The sequence below is a fragment of the Ailuropoda melanoleuca genome, chromosome 13 (assembly GCF_002007445.2).
Source record: "Ailuropoda melanoleuca isolate Jingjing chromosome 13, ASM200744v2, whole genome shotgun sequence".
Taxonomy (NCBI): Eukaryota; Metazoa; Chordata; class Mammalia; order Carnivora; family Ursidae; genus Ailuropoda; species Ailuropoda melanoleuca.
The window spans coordinates 40,911,973-40,939,441 of record NC_048230.1 but is presented as its reverse complement, the minus strand read 5'-3'; the positions used below and the strand labels follow the sequence as shown (position 1 = coordinate 40,939,441).

The window sequence follows — 27,469 nt, the reverse complement described above, 5'->3', positions numbered from 1 at the left end:
GGTATCTGAATTATATGTCAATTAGGTAGAATTTGTAAAGCAAGCTCTTACGGAGGACTGTGAACGAGTCCATTTAAACACCCCTCAGACAGTTCCGTTGCATCCCCAGACGTGTGAGGAATGATGTCCCCCTATGACAGACGGCTCACACGTCCCTTTCTCTTTCTTTCTTACACTGCATCTTCTAGGAAAACGCTAGCAAAAATCCTCCTCTGGTAAATGGGTCTTGTTGTCGTTGAACTGTGTTTTTGGGGGCGCCTGGGTGGCTCAGTCGGTGACACGTCTGCCTTTGCTCAGATCATGATCCTTCGGGTCCCGGGATAGAGTCCTGTATCGGGCTCCCTGCTCAGCGGGGAGCCTGCTTCTCCCTCTGCCTCTGCCCCCACTCCTGCTTGCTCTTACTCTCGCTCTCTCAAATAAATAAAAATAAAATCTTTAAAAAAAAAAACCACCTTTTTTTTAAGATGTATTTTTGTTCGGGGCGCCTGGGTGGCACAGCGGTTAAGCGTCTGCCTTCGGCTCAGGGAGTGATCCCGGCGTTATGGGATCGAGCCACATCAGGCTCCTCCGCTATGAGCCTGCTTCTTCCTCTCCCACCTCCCCCTGCTTGTGTTCCCTCTCTCGCTGGCTGTCTCTATCTCTGTCGAATAAATAAATAAAATCTTTATTAAAAAAAAAAACTTTGGACAATTTTTACCTCATTTTATAATAATTAGCTGCTCCTTGCTACAAATGACAAGGTAGGAAAACTTACCAAAACAAAACATCTAAGGAGGAAGAAAGTGCAAATCTTTTCAAAGATTCCACTTCAGCATCTCACAATTTATTTACATGTCGTTCCCAGACACATATGTGGGGTGGGGAGAGGCTCCCTATATTACATAGTAGCACACACCCCACACCCAGCAAGAATCTTCACTTGACATACGGCCTAGTGTTCTGAATCAGGGCAGCATCGTTCAACGAGAACAGGAGGGCGAAGAAGACATTTACATTCTGTAACATGATTATAAGGAACTCGAGACAGAGGAATTGAAAAACAACATTTCTGAACGATTATAATTGACAGAACAAGTTTCCCTCATTCTGCTTGTTTTAAATAGCTAATGTCTGTAAACGTGAACACCAACCCTGGCAGATCGAGTGGTCTTAATTCTTTGATTTTCCTTCCTGAGCATCATCCGACGCTCTGCGGGAAGGAAAGGCGGCGTCCTCAGCCGAGCCGTGGTCCCGCCGTGCCGCCTGCAGCTGCGCCCCACCTCCCAGGCGCCGCGGGTCAAATACTTCGGTAGTCGGAGCCCCGCGCCACGATGGCAGCGGCGGCCCACTCCACAGAGAAAAATGAAATGGTCCCAAAGAATCCAAATATCACCATGACCAGGAGTTGCCAGTGAAGGAGAAGGTAGTTACTGTAGAAAAATGCCACGGCTGCACAAATGGACTGAGAAGAAACAGAACCGGTCAGAAGATGCGACGAGCCCACCGCTCCCCAGCGAGCCCCGCCACCCCCGGCGCCACCCAGATGGGACTTCATCAGCCACCAGCTCACACGTGTGCACCGTAAACTCCCACTGAGAGCCGGCGACTGTCAGGCAAGCGGCGATCTGCTATTTAAAATAGTATTTTGTGGGGCACCTGGGTGGCTCAGTACGTTGAGCATTCCACTTCGGCTCAGGTCATGATCCCGGGGTCCCGAGATCGAGCTCCACATCGGGCTCCCTGCTCGGTGGGGAGTCTGCTTCTCCCTCTGGCCCCCCCTCTTGTGTGTGCCCACCTGCTCTCTCTATCTCAAACAGAATCTTTAAATAAATAAATAAAAGTATTTTGTGAGAAACTGAGTAATAAAATAACGTACACTCCAGGCCAGAAATGCGCTTGTCTATGTGACGAAGGGACTCCGTCCGGTATCTAAGGCGGGAAGCCTCTAACCTGAGCACTAAGACCAGAACGGAAAGTCTCTTACACAAGCGAGGGGGAGAAATCACAGCCCTCCCTGCTTCCTATGTCCGATCAGAAATACTTTAAAGGATGGCCCTGACTCTCATTTCACAACCATCAAGAAAACAGTGTTTAAGCACTTAAAAAAAAAAAAAAAAAAAAAAAGAAAGAGAGAGAGAGAGCCCACCTTAGCCCGGCCTGAAGGGGAGCTTACCTGCACAAACTTGAAGACTGCAAAGGCCGGTGCGCTGTCTTCAGAGTAGAGAAAGCCTAAGATACTCAGCAGCTGGGTATTAAAGCAGCTGTCCCCAAGGCCCAACAGGAAACTGCAGAAAATGGCGACTTCTTTGCTGCATATAAAGGAAAATGAATTTAGAAAGAGCACTCTTTTTTTTTTTTAAGGATTTTATTTATTTATTTGACAGAGAGAGAAAGACAGCCAGACAGAGAGGGAACACAGGCAGGGGGAGTGGGAGAGGAAGAAGCAGGCTTCCCAGTGGAGCAGGGAGCCCGATGCAGGGCTCGATCCCAGGACTCTAGGATCACGCCCTGAGCCAAAGGCAGACGCTTAACAACTGAGCCACCCAGGCGCCCCTAGAAAGAGCACTTGTAACAGTATTTGTTAGAGCCCTTTCCAACGTAAAAGCAACTCTCCTACAAGAGCATTTCGCTTTCAGGTTGTAAAACACTGTGAAAGAAGAAACACCGGACTCCACAAAGTAAGAATTTATGCTCAAACTCATTCACCTTCACAGTCCGAGCAAACTCTGGTCTGTGAACTATCTGGGAGCAGACACTGGGTTTGGCAGGGCCACCCTTGGATGGTGGACTTGGGCATAAATGTCTACATCTATAATGGATCTGAGTGGAGCGCAAGAAAGTAAGATCCTCAAAGCGGACATAACCGACTGTGAATGAACCGGATAGCCTACCCTTTCCTCACTGTTCTTCACTGCTCAGAAAGCAGACGTACAAAATCACATCAGATATTTACATGCTCTTTCATAGGTCAAGAAAAGCATTTAGTGGGCTGAAAGGTTAAAACAACAATTACAAAAATAACTTGGGATTCTCTGTAAGCTCCTATTTAAAATAATTCTGGCTCTATTAACATTTGACAGATGACCTTATAAAGAGAACAGACTTTCAGAAAATGATTAACTGCTCCATTCTGAATATCTAGCCACCCGTTACCTCCCACCCTTCCTTAACTTAGTAGAAAAATGACAGTCACTATACCTGGATTTGATGTAAGCACTGCTATCGGTTCCTTCCACAGGAGCAATGGGGGCGTCCCCAGGCATGTTAAGAAATATCAAATAAAAAGCTATAAAATGCACCAGGATGCCCAGCAACACAACTGGATTTCTACCAAAACGATTATTCTTGCTCAGGAGACCAAAGAGGCTTCCACCTACAGAACCAATGAAGTAGAGAACAGAAAAACACAAGGCTAGGTTAATAAATCAAAATTTGGGTTCTTTGAAAAAAAAAGATAAAACAGATAAACAACTAATTTAATCAAGCAGAAAGCAAGCACAGATATTAAAAATAAAAAATAGCCGTTGAAACAGAAGAAATCTTAAATATCAGAATAGACTTCTAGGTCAGTGGGGTAATAGGGAGTGGATTTAGCACCCGCTTAAAAAAGAAAGTACAAAAAACATGAAGCAATAATCTTGAAGACACGAGACATGAGACGACAAAGGTCAGTGATCTCTGAGACAGGAAGCAAAGGAGGGGACCCCTGCTACTGCCCAGCTGCTGGTCTAGAGAGAGGCTTAGGCTGGGCTGCAGGGAGGGAGGGGAGAGGGCAGGGGGAGCCACAGCCCCCCCGAGTGAAGGACACAGGGCTGAGAGTCTGGGGATACCTAGGTGGCTACGGAGTTCCAGAACAGGCTATCAGAAAGGAAAGCTGCAGAGAGACACAATTCCAGAGATCTACAGGGGGTCCCTCTGAGTCTTCCCTAAGTGCTGATCAGCACATACTGTGAGTAATTAGCAGAGGCCCAAGAAAGAACCGTCCAAGAGGCTTACATGTATTAGATGTATTAGCGCCCCACCCTGGGCTGGGAATAGCGCCTCGTCCCCGCAGCCAGACAGGAAATCTTATGAGTCACAGGCACTGGGTGTGCACAGAAGGGTCTTCCCTCAAGAGTGAGGAATAATTGGCCCTCGTCTGAGCACTGCTCTGGTCCTGTCCAACAAAACTTAAAAGCAAGCCCCGAAAGAGTCATGCTGTTTCCAAGTAAACGAACTGCAGCCAAGAACAAAGCTCAAGAATATTTGTAAGAATGCAAAGCCACCCAGCACCCCACGAGGTACAGTTCACAAAGCCTGGTATCTCCAGTATGACCAGGCAAAGAAGCAGGCAAACAGCACCCATCGTGAGGAGAAAAAGCAGCCAAATGTGGTTACCATATGACCCAGCAATTCCAGTGTTAGTTGTGTACCCGAGGGAAACGAAAACATATATCCACACAGTTAACTGTACACACACGTTCACAGCAGCATGAATTACAGCGGCCAGAAAGGGGAAACAACCCAAATGTCCAAGGAATGACAAATGGATAAATGAAATGTGATATATCCATACAATTAATTATTACCGAGTGGTAAGAGAGGATGATGCCTGATACATGCTAGAATGTGGAAGAACCTTGGAAACATTATGCTAAATGAAAGAAGCCAGACCCAAGAGACCACATATTCTGTGATTCCATTTATATGAAAAGTCTAGAATAAGCAAATCTATAGAGAAAGTACATTAGCAGTTACCTGGGGAAGGGCAATAAACATGTTCTAAAATTAGACTGTAGGGATGACCCAAACCCTGTGAAGGTACTGAAAAATACTGACCCATACACTGTAAGTGGGTTACATATATGGCACGTGAGTTATATTTCAATAAAGCCGTAGAAAACTAAAAAAACCCAGTACCGTCATAGATATTAGAATGAGCAAAAACATTAAGACAATTACTCTAACTGTACTGCACATGTTCAAATAGATATCAACACCCGGTACGGTTCCACATGTGGGCAGTAAAGCAGTAAACAAAGCCACTGAAGTCTGCTCTCCCCATCGTGCTGACCACCGCCGGCCACTCTAAGGGTCGTATGGGTTTTTATTGCCTGTGCTCCTCCCCAAGCCAGAAGCTCCAGGTGGGCAGGGAGTCTCTTATTCATATAATGGATGCACTGTAAGTATCTGATGAACTGGAAAGTTCCTCCTATAGGACAATATCCAATACACAGCTCCAGGCATCGAACCAGCTTTGCTGACGGAGGGACACCTGCAGGCGTTGTGCCGCGCATTGGGACAGGTATGGAGTGTTCAATCACTACATCGTACACCTGAAACTAATATTATGCTGTACGGTCACTAAATGGAATTTGAATAAAAAAACGTTAAAAAAAAAAAAAAGGAATACCTAGTGTGGTACACTAAAAATACACATTGCTCTTTGCCTTGTCCATCCTCCCCACATTCTGGCCCAGAGCTGCTCCTAGAACCCTGGGAATGTCCTCAGTGTCAAGCGTGTCTTCTGTTTGTTCTCTGTTACTCCCTTCTGAGCACACCAGAGCTTATGCAAATGAGGTGATTCCTGAGGGGGTTTAGGGGTGGTCTAGCTAGCTTCAGGATGGGGGCTGGTTGCCAGAAGGACCAAGACTTGCTTAGAGGGTTGGAACCTTCAGCCCCGGCCCCCAGGCTTGAGGCAGGGGAGAGGGGTTGGAGATTGAGTGCAACTGTCATTGGCAGTGATCTCATCAACCCTGCCTCTGTAATGAAATGTCTGCATAAACCCCTAAACGACAGGTTTGGGAGAGTGACCCTGGTTGGCTGATGAGTGCATCCACATACTGGGAGGGTAATGTGTCCTGCCTCCACGGGGACAGAGGCTCCTGTGCTCGGGACCCTTCTGGTCTTTGCCCTACGTGCTGCTTCACCTGCCTGTTCACCTGTATCCTTTACAATAAATATTAATAGTAAGTACAGCATTTTCCTGGGGGCTCGTGGGAACCTCCAAACTCACAGCCACGTCAGACAGAAGGTAGCCTGGGGACCCGGGACTTACAAGGGGCCTCTGAAGTGAGGGTGTTTTTGAGGGACTGAGCCCTTGGACGCGTGGAGTCTGACACAAACTCCAGGACTTAGAGTTAGAAGTGGATTGTCTTGCTGGACTTGTGTGAGGGATTCAGAAGACACTTTCCCTAAGTTTTGTTTTGTTTTTTCTTTTTTTAAGATTTTATTTATTTGACAGAGAGAGAGACAGCCAGCAAGAGAGGAACACAAGAAGGGGGAGTGGGAGAGGAAGAAGCAGGCTTCCTAGTGGAGCAGGGAGCCCGATGAAGGGCTCAATCCCAGGACTCTGGGATCACGCCCTGAGCCGAAGGCAGATGCTTAACGACTGAGCCATCCAGGCACCCCACTTTCCCTAAGTATTTTAAGAGAAAAAGCTGGGAGAGACTATTTTTTCCTATTTATGGTTTTGACTAGGAATTGTATGGCAAACGTCCCATGGTTATCTTAGAACGATGAGAATAAAAAAAGCAAAGACATACCTGTCTGGGTAAAAATAAGCAAGAAAATTAAAATTCAAGGACAGAGAGGTGAAGTATACGTACAATATCTGTGATAACCACAACGAACTGATTTCACACAAAAACATTTTTTGAACCAACCTAAGATTTCTCCAATGCCAATGAAAATGCCAGAAAGTCCAATGAGGCTTTTCTCTTCTGTTCCGAATTTATTTACAGCACCAATACACGTTCCATAGACACCAGAGAAGAAAGTTAATTCCAGACCTTTAGGGAAAAAGCAGATTTAATTATACATTCACAATCTCCATTCCTGGTTTTTCTTCATGGCTGGTGATATTTGAGCTATATATACGTACACAACAGAATTCATTCAGCCTGACAGGTTACTCCCTGAAAGCAGAGCAGTTTTATGCTACGTAGCTGATGAAATGGAATTAACCACAAGATGGCAGTTGCCATGTATCTCAGGCAAAAGGACACAACTCAAATAAGCAAACTCTTTAACCCTTCTTTTAAAAACCGTCCTTTGGGGTGCCTGGGTGCCTCACTCAGTTGAGCAACTGACTCTTGATTTCAGCTCAGGTCACGATCTCAGGATTGTGGGATGGAGCCCCGTGTTGAGCTCTGTGCTCAGCAGGGAGTCTGCTGGAGATTCTCTCTCTCTGCCCCTCCCCCTTGCTTGTGCACGTGTGCACATGTACACACACGCATGCACGCACACACTCTCTCAAATAAAATAATCTTAAAAACAAATAAAATGAGCCTCTGTGTGGAGACGGGATGGACAGAGGACGATACACACGTAAGTCTGTAATAGTGATTTCTAAAGTGCTTGTTACCCTTATTAATAGCTCTCCAAGGTTAACAGGAATGTAGGTTTGGAAAACCCATGCATATATCCACCTTTGCTTGAAGGCAAAATGTTTTCATTAAACTCTTTTTCCCAGAAAAAGAAGTTTTAAAAATTACGGCTAAAAAATTAAGGTCAATCAGTAGAAGACCTCATTCCTTAATGCTACAAAAATTTAACTGAATTTTAAAGATGTTTAACATTTATTCTATTTCTCAAAAAAAAATGTTTATACCTATAAGGCAAATAAAGGCAAAAGTAATCACTGGCACATTATAACTTTTTTTTTTTTTAACATGATAGCACTTTTTTTTAAAAAGATTTTTATTGATTTCTCAGGGGAGGGGGGCACACACACAAGCATGAGCAGGGGAAGGGGCAGAGGGAGAACCCGATTCCCCACTGAGCCTGGAGCTAGACTTAGGGCTCAATCCCAGGACCCTGGGATCATGACCTGAGCCGAAGGCAAAACCACCCAGGCACCCTGACACGACAGCACTTTTTAAAAGGAAATAGATTCCCCCATCATTCTGAAGATCTGACAGTGCTCCAGCGACTCAGGTAAGCCACAGAGCTCGTTCCACTTCAACAGAAAGTATATGAATCCGTACAAAGTCACAAGGATTTACTCAGGGTTATTTCCAGCAGAGCTCCATGTTGCCCTAAACTCACTGGTTGCAATGAACCATGCCGCCCAGGGTGCAACCCTTGTACAGAACCCTCCCACGCTGAATCTGGGCCGGCCCTGGGATATGCTTTCACCAGTGAAATGCAGTCAAAGCAACACTGGGCCTAAGCCAGGCCTAAGCCTTCAGAAAGTCTGGCTGTCTCCCCTTTTGCTCTTTTTGGAGGCCCTAAGCAATCTGGCCTTCCAGTTGGGTCAGAAGGAAGGGATCACTTGGGAGAGGATCATGCAGCCATGGAGACTACTGTGAACAGAGACCCAGCCTTGCACTTGACCCCTTCAGATATTCAATAGAAACTACTGAGATGTTGTGGCCCCAGCTGCCTCTAACAGGACCCAGAAGAGATCTCAACTAAGACCATCAGGAGAATCATTCAGCTGAGCCCCACCAGTGCACAGAGCTGTGAGAAAGAATCATACGGTGGTTGTTTTCAGTCCTCCTTGTCATTATGCAGCCACAGAACACCCAAACCGCCATTAACCCCATTACCTGTATAAGCAGTTGTAACGCTAAGGAGCAGCATCTCCTTGGTGACACACAACTTAAGAGATTTTCCTGTAAGAAAGAAAACAATGTAAGAGTGCCTAATTAGATTACCCCAAATTCTCAAACATTTACTCAACCCAGACACCCCTTGTCAATAACACCAGTAGACAAATATAGTGGGACTGAGGTTAAGGATTCAGATGCTGAAGGGATGAGCTAAGTCTGCCCTGCAAATAAAACGTTTATTCCACCTGCTTCAACACATTCTACAGTCGTGTCTTCCCAACACACTCTCCAGCTTGAATCTAAAAAAACAACACGGAATGGAGAAAAGAAACAGGATCAAACCAAACAAGACTACGTCAACAGACTTGAGCAAAGGTTAGGCTAAGGGCATCAATGGCTGGCAGAGCGCTAACGTCCCATCCCGGGGGGAAGGAGCGAGCACAGAGCGGCTTGAAGACTGGACTCCAGATGACAATTGCCACCCAGGGAACTTGCTGACCGCACAGAAGCTGCCACACCGCTTCCTGCGGTTTTCAGTTCTCTGGATCTGGGGACTGAAGCTTTAGTTCCGTGTAATTGCTTAGGACTACTTTAAAGTGTGTTTTTATGCTGTTCAATGCGGTGGCAATCTGCAATGGAAAATGCATGTCTCAAAACTGTATATTTTAACTGTCTTTCTGAACCTGCTCACATTTCATAATTTAAGGCCACTGATCTAAACTAGTCCTAAATGAATAGTGGTTCCAGATTTTAGGGTCTTACTCAACTGCTGACTACAAAAGTTACACAAGACACAAACGGTCTATCCTGAATATCGCCACATGCAGAAAAGGATACTTTTTTCTCTTATCTCACTGAAACATAGTGAGACTAAATGCAGTAAGACATTTTCACCATTTTCACGCATTTCCAGGAAAAAATATAGGATCAATAAGAGGTTTAAAACAGTATTTTTAGGGGCGCCTGGGTGGCACAGCAGTTAAGCGTCTGCCTTCGGCTCAGGGCGAGATCCCGGCATTCTGGGATCGAGCCCCACATCAGGCTCCTCTGCTGGGAGCCTGCTTATTCCCCTCCCACTCCCCCTGCTTGTGCTCCCTCTCTCGCTGGCTGTCTCTCTCTCTGTCAAATAAATACATAAAATCTTTTAAAAAAATAAATAAAACAGTATTTTTAATTTAAAAAAATGACATTAGCAAAGCATGTTTGTTTATGAATAATCACAAGATTTAACAAAAAGAAAATTTAAAACATAATCTGGAATGATACTATAACTGCGACTACATGTCATCATACATTTGTCCCAGCACATAATACGTACACCACCAAGCATGCACACTCATGCGAACCACGGACTCGGGGTGACGATGATGTGGGAATGCAGCAGGTGCGTCAGCCATAACAGATGCGCCGCTCTGGTCGGGGACGCGGATGGTGTGGGAAGGCTGTGCATGTGGGGGGGAGGCATAAGAGAACTCTCCTCCTTCTCAGTTTTGTTGTGAACCTAAACAGCTCTAATGGGGCACCTCCCATGGCTCAGTCAGTTAAGTGTCTGCCTTCGGCTCGGGTCATGATCCCAGAGTCCTGGGATCGGGCCCCAAGTCGGGCTCCCTGCTCAGTGGTGAGTCTGCTTCTCCCTCTCCCTCTGCCCCTCCCCCTGCCCCTTATCTCTCGCTCACTCCCTCTCTCAAATACATAAATTTAAAAAAAATCTAAAACGGCTCTAAAAAAAATGAAGTCTATTGGGGCGCCTGGGTGGCACAGCGGTTAAGCGTCTGCCTTCGGCTCAGGGCATGATCCCGGCGTTATGGGATCGAGCCCCACATCAGGCTCCTCTGCTAGGAGCCTGCTTCTTCCTCTCCCACTCCCCCTGCTTGTGTTCCCTCACTCGCTGGCTGTCTCTATCTCTGTCAAATAAATAAATAAAACCTTTAAAAAAAAAATGAAGTCTATTAAAAACAACAACACAATATCATCTATTTACAGAAATAGACAAGCCAATCCTAAAATTCATATGGAAATTCAAGGGGCCCACCACAGCCAAAATAATCTTGAAAAAGAACAAAGTTGGAGGGTTCACACTTTCCAACTTCAAGTCTTGACAGTCATCAGCAGAGCGCGGTAACAGCATAAGGACAGACACATGCATCTAGAAATAAACACTCACATTTACAGTCAACTGATTTCGACAAGGATGCCAACACAATTCACTGGGGAAGAACAGTCTTTTCAGCAGGACACCTAGGTGGCCACACGCAGAGGAATGAAGTTGGACTCCTACCTCACAACATACACAACAATGAACTCAGAATAGATTCCAGACCTAAATGTCAGAACCGAAACTATAAAAGTCTTAGAAGAAAACACAGGAGCAAATCTTTGTGACCCGGGGCTAAGCAAAACCTTAGGACACTAAAAACACATGCAAAAGACAACACAGATAAATCAGCCTTCCTCAAAAATTTAGAACTTTTGTGCTTTCAGAGATACCATCAAGAAAATGAAAAGTCAACCTAAGGAATGGGAGAAAATATCTGCAAATCATATGGAAGAGACTTTTATCTAAAATACACAAAGAATTTTTACAACACAGCAATAAAAAGACAACCCATAAAAAACAGGCAAAGGACCTGAGTGGACAGTTCTCCATAGACGTGTTGCAGATGACTCGCATATGTGAAAATACGCCCCGAGTCCTTAGCCATTAGGGAAATGCTGTTCAAAACCATGAGACGCCACTTTACACCCACGGGGACAGCTATCTTCAGAAAGACAGATAAGAACTCAAGGAAGTGGGGAAACTGGAACCTTCCCACACGGCTGGTGGGACCATAAAATGGTACAGCCACTCTGGAAAACATCTGTCCCCAGGTTAAACACGGTGACCACGGGACCCAGCAATCCTACGACTCCCAGGTACCTACACAGACATGTGCAGACGTACATTCACATAAAAACCCATGCCCGGATGTTCACAGCAGCATTATTCATGATGCCTACAAACAACCCCTTCTGCAGAACATGCTAGAACATGGATGAGCCTCAAAATCATGACCGTAAGTAAAAACAAAACCCTAAGTGAGAGAAACATGTCACAGAAGAGCACTTACAGTACGATTCTATGTATACGAAATAATATCCAGGATAGGCAAGTCTAGAGACAGAAAGCGGATTAATGGATGTCCAGGGTGAGGGATGGGGGTGGTGGGGAGGAAATGGGGAGTGAATGCTGATAAGTACAGAAATTCCTTCTGGGGTGAAGAATAGGTCCTATAACTGACTGTGGTGATGGATGCCCAACCCCGTGAATGTACGGAAGGCCACTGAACTGTACACTTTAAATGGGTGATCGTACGGTGTGTGAATTATATTCAATAAACCTATTAAGACAAAAAAATATCATCCAACAGCTTAATGGATCTCCTTCCAGACTTTAAAAAAATTTTTAATAGAAACAAATTTCATTGTATATACTATTTTAAAATTTGTTTTCACATAGGGGCGCCTGGGTGGCACAGCGGTTGGGCGTTTGCCTTCGGCTCAGGGCGTGATCCCGGCATTATGGGATCGAGCCCCACATCAGGCTCTTCCACTATGAGCCTGCTTCTTCCTCTCCCACTCCCCCTGCTTGTGTTCCCTCTCTCGCTGGCTGTCTCTATCTCTGTCGAATAAATAAATAAAATCTTTAAAAAAAATTTGTTTTCACATAATACGCCAATATTTTCTAACATTCGAGCTCATTTTAATGGCTAGGATAATCTATTGTATACATGCACTGATGCCTTGTGAAATATTTCAATTACTTTCGGTTATTCACTAAAATACATCTTAGCCATTAAATCTTGAGAAAAATTCTTAATTATTTCCTGAGGATAATCCTATTAGTGGAATTATTGGGGTAAAGGAACAAACATTTCTAAGGCTTCTGACAACTTGCTGACAAATTGGCTCTTCAGAAAATCACACAAATATATATTCCTATCAGCAACGTGGTCTTATGCATATAAATACCTACTTCCTATAACACGGACAATTATTTTTTTATGTTTCAAAATTTGATGGAAAACTTTCAAATCTGCATTTCCTATGCTTAAGCAAATATCTTCCCTGCCATTTTAACTCTATTAGGTTGCTTTGATAGATGAAGTCCTACAGTTTAAGCAATGAAAGGGCATTCTTTTCCCTTCTCGCCTGAGTGACCTGCTTAAAAGGCTTTTCTCTACCCAGTTTCTTCAATTACTTTTCTAGTTTGATTTTTGCATTGAATCCACCTGGAATGCTGGGAGATATGGCATTTGAGTCTATTTTCTACACACTCTACTCCCTAACTTTGTTCATTTAAGAGTCTCTTTTATTGTATTTATTGTATTGTGGATGTAGGCCTAATTCTAGAATCCAGTTCCACTGCTCTTTCTATTCCAAAGTGTTCAAATGAATTCACAATCGACTTTACTATTTATTAGAGCAAGTCCTTATCCTTTTCAAAAATTCTCTTGGCTGTTCTCATTTATCCTTCCAAATGGACTTCAGGATTGTTTCAAGACCAAGAGATAAATTTTTAAAAATTTTTTAGAAACCCCTTAAACATATACATTTGGTTGAGGAATGAAGTGCTTTTCAGATAAGCAGGAGCTGGGGCACCCGGGTGGCTCAGTCGTTAAGCGTCTGCCTTTGGCTCAGGTCATGATCCCAAGGTCCTGGGATCAAGCCCCACATCTAGCCCCGTATCGAGTACCACATCGGGGCTCCCTGCTCAGCGGGAGGCCTGCTTCTCCCTCTCCACTCCCCCTGCTGGTGTTCCCTCTCTCGCTGTGTTTCTCTCTGTCCAATAAATAAATAAAATCTTTTAAAAAACAAAAAAACAGATAAGCAGGAGCCTTTTCTGTACAACATGCCTCACAGCATCAACAGAGGGAAAATGATGATTAAGAATAAAGAAAACACAGCACCCCGCCTAAGACATTAAAGCTTGGACTGTCTTCTTCCTTCCTGTCTTCTCTTTGGCTTCCTTGCTACCTCATCACCTCACGTTGCTCCCCAGGGCCCAGCACCAGCTCCAAAATCTGCCTACCACGTAGCATCTTACATGCCTTATCTTTTCGGCTGCTCCTTCTTTCCCCCCAAACTAGACAGCTCAACATCCTATTACTCCTGCAACCAACTAGTTCTGTGATGAAACTGTGCAGCCCCCATTGGGTTAGTGCCTCATTTTACAGAGAAGTTGAAGCAAGGTTTGTACACTGAGGAAGGACATCCTGAATCTGGTTACTTCAACAGGCACCCAGGGAGAGCAGGGGTTCAGTGATGGTGCAGGGAGGCTGCATCAAGCCTCACTGAGGCTGGAGGGACCATGTCATAAGCCTGGGGGTCATCGATCTTCCCTTTCCTTGACTCCAAGGCCCACCAAGTAAGCCAATGTGGCTTTCTAGGCCAAGAAGGGAACAAGAAGGGAGTATCTATGAAAGGGCTCACTCAAAAATATTAAACATCATCATAAATGGTTGAAATGAGGGGCACCTGGGTGGCTCAGTTGGTTAAGTGATTGCCTTCTTCGGCTCAGGTCATGATCCCAGGATGCTGAGATCGAGTCCCACAGTGGGCTCTCTGCTCAGCAGGGAGCCTGCTTCTCCCTCTCCCTCTGCTGCTCTCCCTGCTTTTTCTCTCTCTCTAATAAATAAATAAAATCTGAAAAAAAAATAAATGGTTAAATTAAGATTTCTGTGTGTTTCTTTAGCTTGAATCCTTTCCCCTTCGGTCCCTCTGATCAATAATGGGAGTTGTGACAAACGAGTTTCTAGGCCTGCAAAGCTGAAAGCCGGACCTTTAACTATGGTGACCTCCCATCTTGCTGGGGCACAGTCAGGCTACATCCTTTTCAATTATAGTGTATCATTAAGAATATGTTCCTGAAACATAAGAAATACATGTAATAAAAGCCTGACTAAATAGTCCTAATGATAACATACTATATAATTGAAACTCAGGCTACCACACCCATAAGTCTTTTCTAAAAAAGGAGACCATAGGAATTCTTGGGTAGAAGTTGGGTGCTTTGTGTTATCTGACTTAGGCCATGGCTGATTAGATCAAGAATTTGCACCCTAGCCCAAGCCAACCTATACATTACCAACAAGCACAGAAGTGTATAAGGCCCAGGGGCCTAACTGAAACAACATGGCCCCAAAAAGGCTCCTCCCCACTAGACAGTGGTCAGATTCTCTCTCCTTGGGAGACAAAGAGGCTGAGGGAGCTATAGGCAGAAGCAAAGAACTGGACCACATCAGGCCTTACAAGAACCGGAAGCCACGTTTGCTAGTTTCTGAAGGAACCACAAGATGGCCATTTGGGATTCACTGGCTTTGCCTCTCACACAGTTGGGACTCGAATCCCAGCTCAGCAATATAGTAGCTACCTGACCTTGGGCAAATACTTTTTCTAAGTCTCAATTCTCTCTTCCAACAAATAGAAAAAATGGTAGGTATGTGTTCTAGGATACTCACAGAGAGGTTGTGAGAATAACACAAAAATAAACACGCAGGGAGGGGTTACCAGGAAGAACCCTCCGCAAACAAGCCCAACTGTTCTTCCAAACTCGGTTCTGAGAAGATGGTGTGTGTGTCCTCACTGCCTTGTGTAAAGCACCAGTCCCTGAGCTCTCTGCACCTCCCTGTGCCTCCCTCGCACTGCACCGGGCCGGGCAGTCAGGTTCGCGTGCATCCCACGCACCCCTCAGTTACAGAGACACTGGCTGAAAAGACTACTGGACCTCAGAGCCACATACCTGGAAAAACGAAAACACTGGAAGATCGTCAATCCAAAGTTACCAGGGAAAGGGGGAAAGGCAAATGTTGTAGTTGTTCCCGAACAGCTCTTGCATTTCAGACACAGAAAATACTTACTGAACGCATCTACTGCTTTTCCCATAGTGCTCTGGGCAGATCTGAAAAAAATAAAAACCAAATAGCAACATGTTTTCCACTAAAAACTGAAAAGAGGAGAAAAACGGTATCACATTTTCATTGACGTTCGTCAAAGCGCCGTCCTCTAAGGGGTCTGGCAAACATTTCCATTGGCCGAGATGCTCCTCGCTCCAGGGTGTCCCTCTGGGACCCCACCCTTGCTTCAGAGAACACGAAGAAAGGACCACCCAGGTGACCCTTTACTAACAGCCAAACCCAATCCTCTCATACTACGTTGAAAGCACACATCCCCGCATGTCCTTCTCAGAAAGGGCACTTCAGGCAGGACAGAAATCTCCACCTTTCTGTTCGCATACTGTAAAAGCCGCTTGTAAGAACTCAATTTCCCTCCACTCTGACTCCTTCAAAACGAAGTCGTGCCGTGTGAAAACTCTTCAAAAGCAACGCCAGCACCTGCGCTGCGCAGCTGGGCGCAGGAGAAGCGAGGGGTCAAACACACGGGCTTCAGAGTCTGCGCTGTGCCTTGCCACTTATTAGTTGTACGGTTTTAGGCAAGTTACCTCATGCCTCCAGGTTTCACTTCCCCGTTTATAAAATAGGAGCGTTACCACTTAACTGAAAGAATTTAATGAGACCATGTAGCTAAAGTATAGTTGTTCACTGTGATTATGGGAAAGACATTTTTAAAAGATTATGTTTCTTACTCTGTCGGGCAATAGGGTAATACCTACTCGTCCGCCATCTTTAAATAATAACATTTACAAAAAAAGAAAAAAAAAAGGAACCTCATGGAGATCTAGTTGACTTACATAAATGAATTAGTGACACAAAAAAGGGAGTCTGTTCTAACCAATAGGAAAAACCTTTTTTCCTCACCATAAGAACTCATGTCTTCCCTGGAAGAAAAATCTCTTTAGACTCCAAGTAACTGATAGTATTCTTATAGTTGGATAGGATCAGGTATAAGATTCTAGTATTTTACACTGCAAGCCCCAAATACGTAGGAACCGATCTATACACTCTACAGACTATTAAAATACAATCAAGCCAGTCAGCACTCAGGTGCAAGTCATTCCCCATTCAATTCAGTGAGATGTTAAAGGGAGCCGGTTCTTATAGGATTCTAAAATAAGACGATCCCCAGGTCCCGCTAGGGTGGAGGGGGCACAGTGAGATCACGTTCAAGCTCTCTCAAACCCTCCGGTACCCTCCCATCTCATTCCTAGCTTACCCAAGGTCTCGACTTTGAAGGGTAGCAGAACATGCCACCCCAAAACATGCGTTAGTGTATGACTATGTTGAGCTGTAGGCGCTCAAAAAACAGCAAATATGGGTACAGGCTTTCTCTGAACTCCCCTCATCTGCCTAAGACAGATCCTCCAAAAGGAACTCAACTGTTATAAATCAGCTCTGGGAGTTTCATCAGACAGGGAAGATCGGCTCTTGTCACAAGAGAGACCAGACATCAAAATATGTCACAAACTATCCTATCTCCCATCTACTCTTCTAAGGGTCCGTTCATCTTTCCAAAAAATCATTTACTCTCCTGTAAGAGGCCCACATCCCTCCGCCCCTTTCCCTATTTAGATAGTATATGAAGCCTAAATTCTAAGCCATCTTGGGAATTACTCATTTTCCCCTGGGTTTCCTTCATGTATACATGAGACATACGTGTTAATAAATTTGATTGCTTTTTTTCCTTGTTAATCTTTATTACAGGGGTCTCAACTAAGAACACAGGAGAGTGAAGGGAAAATTATTTTTCATCCCCTACTACTTAAATGTTACCTTCTCAGCCTTCCCTGGCAACCCCATCTATAATTTTACATATACAGTATACATTACATATGAAAACTATTATAATATTAAGTTGCAAGCCAGCCCCCCACCTCCAGCCCATATTTCTGTACCTTCCTCTCCTTTAGACTTCTCCTATTCTAATATCAGATGGCTAAAAGGTACAGGATTCTTTTGAGGGGTAATAAAAATGCTCTAACATTGGTTGTGGCGATGAACACACACTTCTGTGAACACCCTGAAAGTCACTGAATTGTACACTTCTATTTTTTTGAGAGAGAGAGAGAGAGCATGAGCATGAGTGGGGGGAGAAGGAGAAAAAAGTCTTAAGCAGGTTATATGCCCAGCACAGAGCCCGATGCGAGGCTCAATCTCAGAACCCTGAGATCATGACCTGAGCCAAAATCAAGACTGAGACACTTAACCAACTGAGCCACCCAGGTGCCTCTGAACTGTACACTTTAAATGGGTAAACTGTACAGCATGTGAATTATATCTCAATAAAAACTGTTTTAAAAAAAATTCCTATTTCTCTTCTCTCTCACCCACTAGAAAGCTCCATGAATGCACGAACATCTGTTTGTTCAACAAAACACTCTCCAAACAATGCCTGGAACAGACACTCAAATATAGACCGAAGAGAGGGAGGCCAGAGAGACAATTGCCAATGAAGAAATTCCTAGAGATCACCCAGCTCACAGGGCCTCACACATGCAAATTATGCACATGGGGACCACTGAGGTAGGGCACTGAGCTGCCTTTTCGCATCCTCAAATCATCTTCTGTAACACCTTTAGTGGAATCCCTTAAAATTAGATCCTACTCTTTCCTTCAACGGCTTTTTTTTTGAGGGGGGGGTTGGGGGCAGGGGGAGAGCGAGAATCTCAAGCAGACACCTCCGCCAACCCCCCCAGCCCCGTGCTGAGAGCACAGCCCGACACTTGGCTCGATCTCAGGGCCCTGAGATCATGAGCTGAGCCCAAAATCAAGAGTCAGATGCTCAACTGACTAAGCCACCCAGGCGCCTCCCCTCAATGGCTTATAACCCCACCAAGCACAGAACCTGCGCTCCTGCCACAGCCTCCCAGAATCGACTCCCTGCTACTGCAGACACTCCCACTTCCACTCCCTCCCTGTGCCGAGTCCCACAGGCCTCCCTGCAGCCCTGGCACCCACCGCACCCCTTCCCACCACCTGGCCTTGGCAGTGGCCATCAGCCGATCTTCCCTCCTCGCCAGTCAGGGCTCAGGGAGCCACTCGGCCCTTCATCACCTCCCCCTTTCACTGCCTTCCTAGCACTTACTTTGCGGTTTCACACGAGTATTGTCTACACCCCCTCTAAAATTAAGTCGCACAAGAACAGGGACTCGTCTGTCTTGTTCACTGCTGTACACCACTCAGGTTTAGAAGGGGGCTGGCATAGAGTCTGTGCTATTTATAGAATAAAGACAAAGAAGCTTCAAGTTTGGGAGAGAATTCAGGGAAAGAAAATGCTAAAATGACTGAGTAATACTCCTCAGCACTGCACCTTATCAGTTATACAAGCCTGTCTATCCATGGAGTTCCTTGAAAACAGGACAGGCTGTATTTATCACACAGCACCAACATCTGACATTTGCTAAATGGACAGGTGTTTTAATTTTTGCTGAATCTGTGGTATTCCTCCTCATAGAATCCTTCTCCAGGGGCGCCTGGGTGGCTCAGTCATTAAGCATCTGCCTTTGGCTCAGGGCGTGATCCCGGCGTTCTGGGATCGAGCCCCACATCAGGCTCCTCCGCTGGGAGCCTGCTTCTTCCTCTCCCACTCCCCTGCTTGTGTTCTCTCTCTCACTGCCTGTCTCTCTCTCTGTCAAATAAATAAATAAAATCTTTAAAAAAAAATAATCCTTCTCCAATATCTGTTAGTTTATGATTAAAAATATATACGCATAGTTGATGTTATATATACGCATTACAGAAATAGAAACGCATACATACATATTCAAATCAGATGTAACACCTCTCTCTTTTGCTTTAAACAAACTTAGTGAAATTTTGAATGCTTAATGATCCTCTGGAGAATTTTAGGCCTTTTTGGGATAAACAAGGCAGCACAGAATGCTCAGTGCCAACGTTTTAACAATAGATAAAAAGCTATAAGGTAACCTTCACATTTGACTGTTTGAGAAACCAAACAAAACAAGACTGCCAAAGATTTCTCATTTCCCTTTCCTCAAGCCTGGATAATACCTGCAGAGAAATTGTCTGTGATGTTTTAGTGTTACTTCTAAATGAAACAGGCTCAAGGTAATTTACAGTTTTTAGAAAAACACAGGACTATACACTTGTTTCCCCATTTGGACTCCTCTGGGAAGAGCACACGTGTCAGTTAGTGCAAAAACCCAGCTCTGCGCGCAGGAGCATGGGTGTGACTGAGGATCATCGAGGATGACTGTTGATGGCCTTGCCACTCACACGTGCCACAGGAACGGGAAAATTTTAGGGTTGGGTCAGAGAAATCCTAACGGAGGGCAGAGACTGTCTTCTACTTAACTTTGTAAGCCCGCATCTTGGTACACTAAAACACAAGGGATGCCAGCTGAACTGAAAGAGGAAATCGAGGCCCAGAGAAATAAAGGGATTATGGCTACTGCCCAGGGTCATACAACTTGTCAGCCACAACCTGGGATTAGACTCAAATCCCCTGTAAACTTTCCTCTGCCTCTCCTTTCCTTTCCCTTCTTCCTCCCCACTGCTCTCCAATCAGAAGAGATTGGCTTTAAAACCTTTCCCTTGGGGCGCCTGGCTGGCTCAGTCAGTAAAGCCTGCAACTTTTTTTTTAAAGATTGTATTTGAGAGAGAGAGAAAGAGAGAGAATACACGCACGCAGGTGCAAGCACGTGTGGCTGAGGGGGGCAGGCAGAGGGAGAGGGAGAGAATCCTCAGCAGACTCCCCACTCCCTGCTGAGCGCAGAGCCCAAGGTGGGGCTCAATCCCATGACCCTGAGATCATGACCTGAACTGAGATCAAGAGTTGGATGCTTAACTGACTGTGCCACCCAGATGCCCTGAGCTTGCGACTCTTGATTTCAGGGCTGTGAGTCTGAGCCCCACGTTGGGTGTGGAACCTACTTTAAATAAATAAATAAACACAAATAAAACTTCTTCCTCCTGTCTGCGCAATGCTGGATCTCAGTTAGGGCTATGCAAACGTTGGAAATCTTTAAACCACATCCCCTCAAAATACATTTTCAAATAAAAAGGAACATTGCCAACTTCTTACTCATTGACTTCCAGGTCCTGGTCATCAGAAGACTCATCTTCTCCCAGGACATTTTCAGAATCTGGCTGCCGAATGAGAAAGAAAAGAACTGTCCCCACAAGGCTAATCACTGTCAGGGCAATAAACACCGTTCTTCGGTCACTCTCTAGAGAAAAAAAAAAAAGAAGAAGGCAGATAGCACTGGCCACACAAAGAATTCGAATTAGTGTTATGTTCAGAAGTTGTTTAAAACCATCCAAACATTTCCTTGTTAAATATTTACAGCATTAGTGAAAATCTCAAACAAGAAACTCAGTAGAATACCTCCACCTTTGTCTTTCAGTTAAAGAAATAAGCCAAAAGAAAAAATGCACAAGAAACTTTAAAGGAAGCACACAGACAAAATGAGGGCTCAAAAGTCTAACCAGTGACTAGTATGCTCACACACAGCATAACCTTCTCCGATACCCTCAGCTGCTGCTCAAAGCATAGCCACACTAGCTTAATAATATAAGGAAAAAAGTGGCTAAAGACTAAAATCTGAGAGGACTTAAGGCAGAGGGTTCATGAGAACAATCTGAACAGAGCAATAATAGATATTTTTATGAAACTATTATTATTCTTTGAACACGTGTGAATAAAGCAAAGTGAAGAGTACCAACCTGATATCTGAGTTTTCCCTCGCCAAGCAAAATATATGTAGAGATTTCCGAAGAACAAGCTGGGGGAGGAAAAGGGAGGACAGGATGTTGAGGATTTACTTCCATATTTATGGTTTTAGAGCAGTTTTTCCATTATTTGTTTAAAAGAGAGAGAGAGAGAAAGAGATTTCTAAAGCTTATATAATTTTAAAAGTATCTACCTGCCCTAGGTCATTTAAAAGTATCGACTCCACACTGACTCTTTCTGAAAAACTAACTGACCCAGATGGAATTCAATCTCCTTCCACGTGGCAGTGACCTGACTCAGAACCAAGACTTGACTCTCTTTGAAACATGTGACTTATTGGGACTCTGGAAATGCCTACTGGGAAACAAGCTTATGCTACTTCTCAAATTCTGTATTTCAAAGAATCTATGGGGGGGGGGAATCCATGATTCAGTTACCTGCATCAAACACATCTAATACTCTAGCATCCTTTCCCAGAGAAGGAATCATTCACCTACACTCTGGTATCTTAATATACACCCCCGTACAACTAAACATCTGCATTTGTGAAGACTTCTCAACACCACAATTTTAGGCAATATCCACGAGGGTAAATTCTCAGGACAGATTCCAGGACAGAATGACCCCTTTTGTTTTTTACTTAGGAAATATATAACATGCTGTATCATTCAGCACTGACATAATTAGTCTCACTTAAAAAAATTTTTTTTTAATTCACTTATTTTTAAGTAATCCCTACACCCAACGTGTGGCTCAAACTCACGACCCTGAGATCAAGAGTCACATGCTCCCCGAACTGAGCCAGCCAGGCACCTCTCACTTTTGAATTTTAATATATTCATTAATAGCTATCAGGTGCAGCTCAGTGGGAAGGATGTGGTCTTTGGAATCCAGATGAGGATGGTTTAAATCAGATCAGTTACTTCACTATTAAGCCTCTGTTTTCTCATCTGTAGAACACAAATAATACATTCTGATCTCATGAGGGGCTAAGGATTACTGAGATGTAGTAACAAAGCCAACAGTCCCTGCCTGAAAAATAGCAGGTGCTAAATACATTATGGTTAACATGATTTTCTCTTTACTAATCACGAGTCCCAATGAGGCAGGGCCATGCATTTCACGCAATTCTATAAAACGTTAAATCCGTACCACATGCAGCTAGGAACTCAAGCCAAAAAACACAGAAGATCGGAATTTTCAACACAACAAAGATCTAAAAGAATGGTGTGACAAAAGAATTAAAGGAAAGACTGAGCTCCAGAAAGATTATTACCTAGATTGTAAGAGTGCCCAGAAAATTCCACTGTTTCTCCCAATAGTATGCTCATCTGAGTTTATTGTCAGGCAATTTCCTTGCGCTGTCCAAAGCACTGAAATTCAAACCAAAAGTTTGTCAAGGGAATGAAATCACTTGGCTTCACACACGAAACACATGATTCTCTTAAATAAATCCCAGAAGACAGAGAAAATAAACATCAAGATGCTTACCGGCAGCTGCAATTCCAATGAAAACAGAGGCTGTGTAGAAGGACCATGGGAGAGGCTGGATAAAAACGGCAATGTACATGCTAAAATGTAACAGGTCAATGCATTACGGTCAAACAATACCTCATATAGAATGCCAATTATGCCTTCTAGGAATCGGTTCTGAGGACTCTCTTTTTTAAAAAGTCAACCTGTAAAGGACTTCTCCAGCGTTGGGAAAAAAGGGACAAATGTGACCTACTCATTTATTTACTATTTCGAATTTGTAATATCGGACATTGAATGAGGGTTTATAATCGGCCTTTGCCAATAGCTCAGCACATGCTGGGATGGTAGCTCTACAACCCAGGAAAAAAGCTGTTATCTTGGTTGAATTCCTGTTAATCAACTTGATATAAGATAAGATTACTTCACAGGAAGTTCTTTTCAACTCCCACAGAAAGTGTTGGGGATACTATTTTTATGAATAGTAAAATGAAAGCATGTATGCACACACGCCATCACATTAAAACAACATGATATCCCTGGACATCAAGGAGAGAACCAAATCCCTAAAATACTGCCTGTATTCTATTCAATCCAAGTTGGCAAAAATCTTTTTTTTTTTTTTTAAGTAATCTCTGCACCCAGTGTCGGGCTTGAACCTACAATCTGGAGATCGAGTGTCACATGCCCTTCCAACTGAGCCAGGCACACACCCTCAAGTCAGCAATTTCTTGTTACTGTATGCTTGAAAGGTGCTGAGGGTGTTTGGATTAAATGAAAGAAAATCACACTACTCACCTGTAAAATAAACCACTTGCAAACATAGAGAGCTGAGGTCCTATAATGGCAACCACTGATGGTGTAATCAAATTTGAAGCGGAGAACACTCCATAAATAATTGCCATGCTGTACACATAACACATAAAAGGAAAAAAACAAAACTCTTGAATCACGGTCTCAAAAATGCGTTTTTTCAAATCTACTTAGAGTCTATAGATTTTTTTTGCCACAAACGTTAATTTCTTTAGCTGGAATTAACAATAATCCTATCATTAAACTGGATCCTACAGTGAGGTTTTCACTTACACAAAATCTTGACGTCTCGTCAAATTTCCCTTTGAATCAGCTTGCCTTGGACAATACGCCTTTAATGGACTGGTAAATTATAACAACAGCTAACATACAACACGTAACAGACACTGAGCCAAGCGTTTTATATGTTTTCCTTATTAAATCTGACAGCTCTATAAAGATAGTATTATTATCCTCACTCCACAGAAAAGACAACTGAGATGCAGAGCGGTTAAGTTACTTGCCAAAAGTCCAGCTAAATAGCCGGTGAGGGGTGGAGCCAGAATCCCATTCCTGGTAATCTCACTCCAGAGGCCCTAGTCAACCAGCCTGCTCTACAAACTTAGTTAACAACTCCTGGCAACTGCATGAAATTTCACTGTTACAATAACAAGCAGAGTTCTCGGTTGCTTAAACCAGAGTTGATTTAACTCAACCTAATGGTCTCACTTGAGTATTATTCAGCCACTATAGCCCCAGCCCTAGCACATACGCCTTGCAGCAAAGTGTGACTAAAACCATTTTGAGGGTCCTGAATTCATTTACTAGACACTACTTACAAACCCAAAGTAAACTATTCTTTGGCTTTTGTGATCCTCTCAAACAGTAGATGTTCTCTGGAATTGGAAGACAAAGCTCTAGTGAAAAATGTGGTATTGCTAGTCATGTAAAAAGATGGGCATTAGCACCCCTTTATTCTCAAATATCATATATAAGATCAGGTTTAGGATAGGGAAGAACTAAATAAGAAGAGTTGTGGGGGAAGGGGGGGGCTGTTGGTCAGCATCTAATAGTTCACCACAGAGAAATTAAGAAGCCCGTGTTTACATCCATGCGTGCATTACACTCCCAGCTTCAATCACAATGTCCTAGTGACTCATGAAGGTCTTTGCACTTTATTTTCTCTGTAAAAGTGGGACTGAACACCTTAACAAAAACCTAAAAGCTCCTGATGACACTATGCTGAACACTATGAAATTACAAAAACGGGAGGACCAAATGTTTCAAGAATCATATAAAACATCCTGTTTAGGATTGAGAAGATGTAATGATGACAATATTTGAGTGTTTATTAAATGCCAGGCACTGTGCCAAGAGCTTTACACGCATCATCAGAGCAAGGAAACTGGGCTCGTAGAAGTAACTTGCCTAACATGACGCAGTGTTAAGTCATGAAACCAGGATTTCAAACCCAGTATTTAATTCTACATGAAACCTAAACTCATCACCTTTATTCTGTTATGTTCTCCCAAACAGACCAGATACGGAGAAAATGCAACCACTACTAATTCAATCACAGTATTATTGCCGAAGATTCTGGTAAGATTTAGGGAACCACTGTAACATAGGGAGTAAAACCAGTCATCCGGTACAATACCTGGTATATCCACTGCCGTGAAAATCTGTGCTATTTAAGCTCCTGATGACAGTTTGCTGCATGGAAGATAAAGCTAATCAATGAAAACATTTCTCAGTCTCCCTCCCCATCCCCACCAAAGTTTGTCTCCAAGAACTGAGAATGAAGCACCCGGTAAAGTAGAATTCAAGACACTCAGTACTTCATATTAAAAATCAACTATGAGACAAGAAAAAGGACTACAGAACAGGAAAAGGCAAACTGATGACAGGGAAAGGGGGAAAGATCAGCTGTAGCTATGCCTTGGGGTTCTTTTCTCAATTCTCCCAGTACTAATGGAGACCTTAATACAGACAACAAATAACAGTCAACATACAAACCCCAAGTCAAATCAGAGGAATAGGCAGTAGTTTAACTCCCCATCCCGATAAAATATTAATAAGAAACATCTGACACACGAAATTAAACTGAGGCATAAAAAACGAGGAAGGTGGGTGGGAAAATACAAGGTGCAACTTAAGCGCGCTGTTAGGCACAATTACTGTTTATTATCATTTTTGGAATGCGTTACGAGAGGCACTTCAAAGGAGGGAGAACAGATCCCGACTCACCGCCACATTTCCACAAGTTTGAAAGGCGGTGAACATAAACATAAAGGCAACTCCTAAAATAATAATGTTGAAAAGCTTTTTAGATTCCGGGGACATTGTGGCTCAACTCTGCCGGCGGTTAGCAGCGGCCCAGGGCGGTCAGCTCTCCTCGGGGCGAACCCACTGACAATCCTGGGGAAGGAAATGAGATGGTGAGAAGAGGTGGCAGATCCAGGAGCAAGGCTGCCAAGCTGTCAACTTCCAGTTCTTGGATCAGAATCGCGGGCCGAGAGTGAGGTTCTCCCCACGGGCAATTAGGACATTCCCAGGGTCCGATCCGAGCGGGGAAGGGCCCGACACCTGGAGAAGCGCCAATAACGTCGTGGCTTCAGGTTGAGGAGCCCGCGAGGGGGATTAGGGCCCAAGGCCGAGGTGCAGCGGCCGGCGCGGCCCCGCCCGCCGGGCTCTGACTCACTGCGGGTCAGGCGACCGGGTCACCTGACCGCAGGCTCGGCGCCGGCCGCTCGACCCGCTGGGAAATGTAGTCCTGCGCGGCCCGAGACGCGCAAGCGCTTTGAGGAGGGGAGCGGCGCCGAGCCCGCGCCCCCAGCGAAGGAGGGGCTACAAAGCGGAACCCAGCGTAGAAATCGGGAACTGCGGGAGGGAGCCCGGAAACGTCGTAGCGGGGCCTGAGAAGGCTGGAGACCGCGGGGCAAATGGGGGTGGGGGAAGAGTACCCCCTCTGATAGAAGCGGGAACGTTCTGCTGAGGTCCGAGCAAAAAAGCTGCGTGGAGCTCGGATATTGGCACGAAAAGAAGGCGGGGCCTGAAGGGGAGCGCTTCCTGTTCCTCCTGCGGGAGAGCACCCGTACGGCCTCGCTACCGGAAAGAGCGTTTCGCGGGCTTTCCAACTGCCCTCAAATTCCGCTCCCCCCTCCCAGCAACAGTGACTCCGCGCTTTTTGGCCCGCCCGCCGGTCTCTGCGCCGGCGCGTTGGACAGGGGCGGGGCTCGTGGCCGCGGCGTTGCGGGGCGGGGAGGGGCGAGCCAATCAGGGGATTCATTTCCGGGTGGCGCGGGCGCCATTTTGTGAGGAGGGTTATAAATGGGCGCTAGGGCCGGCTGCCCGCCCAGTTGTTTCGCTGGTGGGGTCGGCTGCTGTGGTGTTTCGCTCGCGTTTTCCCCCCTCCCACCACGTCCGGCCTCTCCCAGCGTTTCCACGCGGAAGCCAACTGCCAGAGGCGCGGCGCCGAGCCGGGCTAGTGTGAGGAAACCGCCGCCTCAGACGAGCGCGCGGGCCCGCCCAGGGCGTTAGTTTGTCGGCGCGCAGTCGCGGCCCCCGGCCGGCTCTCCAGGGCCATGAGTTACGGTCGCCCGCCTCCCGATGTGGAGGGCATGACCTCCCTCAAGGTGGACAACCTGACCTACCGCACCTCGCCCGACACCCTGAGGCGCGTGTTCGAGAAGTACGGGCGCGTCGGCGACGTGTACATCCCGCGGGACCGCTACACCAAGGAGTCCCGCGGCTTCGCTTTCGTCCGCTTCCACGACAAGCGCGACGCCGAGGACGCCATGGATGCCATGGACGGGGCCGTGCTGGACGGCCGCGAGCTGCGGGTGCAGATGGCGCGCTACGGCCGACCCCCGGACTCGCACCACAGCCGCCGGGGCCCTCCGCCCCGCCGGTACGGGGGCGGCGGCTACGGACGCCGGAGCCGCAGGTAAACGGGCCGGGGGATGCGAAGGGCGGTGGGCGAGGGGCACAAAGGTCCGCGCGGACACGTGGCGGCGGCGGGCGGGCGCGGGGCCGCGGCGGGGAAATGGCGCCCGGGCGGCGGGCGG

General features: G+C 45.4%; 2 protein-coding genes across 10 annotated transcripts in view; one reads left to right on the top strand and one right to left on the bottom strand.

Annotated features, from left to right (window-relative positions):
* Window positions 1–604: 604 nt before the first annotated feature.
* On the bottom strand, window positions 605–26,384 carry MFSD11 (major facilitator superfamily domain containing 11). Of its 2 annotated transcripts, none has more exons than XM_019798746.2 (14): window positions 26,366–26,384; window positions 25,650–25,820; window positions 25,060–25,115; window positions 23,409–23,516; window positions 22,629–22,708; window positions 22,414–22,510; window positions 21,131–21,189; window positions 20,490–20,634; window positions 15,410–15,450; window positions 8,511–8,576; window positions 6,624–6,749; window positions 3,178–3,352; window positions 2,153–2,288; window positions 605–1,441 (listed from the first exon to the last, which is right to left on the bottom strand). In XM_019798746.2, exons 2-14 carry the CDS (start codon window positions 25,743–25,745, stop codon window positions 1,277–1,279), a joined length of 1,350 nt encoding a protein of 449 aa, XP_019654305.1. In that variant the 5' UTR covers window positions 25,746–25,820; window positions 26,366–26,384; the 3' UTR covers window positions 605–1,276. The 2 variants fall into 2 exon arrangements, with proteins under 2 accessions (XP_019654305.1, XP_019654304.1); XM_019798745.2 differs by lacking the exon at window positions 26,366–26,384 and adding an exon at window positions 25,989–26,260.
* Window positions 26,385–26,721: 337 nt separating this feature from the next.
* Window positions 26,722–27,469, top strand: part of SRSF2 (serine and arginine rich splicing factor 2) — a 3,376-nt gene continuing 2,628 nt past the window's right edge. For 6 of the 8 annotated variants that reach the window (XR_004619899.1, XR_004619900.1, XR_004619897.1 and 3 more), the window contains exon 1: window positions 26,722–27,348. Coding sequence is in view for 3 of the 8 variants with exons in the window: in XM_034641645.1 (XP_034497536.1) it covers window positions 26,987–27,348 (362 nt within the window). In the remaining 5 variants the exon portion in view is untranslated. The remainder of the gene's footprint in view (window positions 27,349–27,469) is intronic. The other 2 variants (XR_004619901.1, XM_034641644.1) reach the window with 1 other exon arrangement.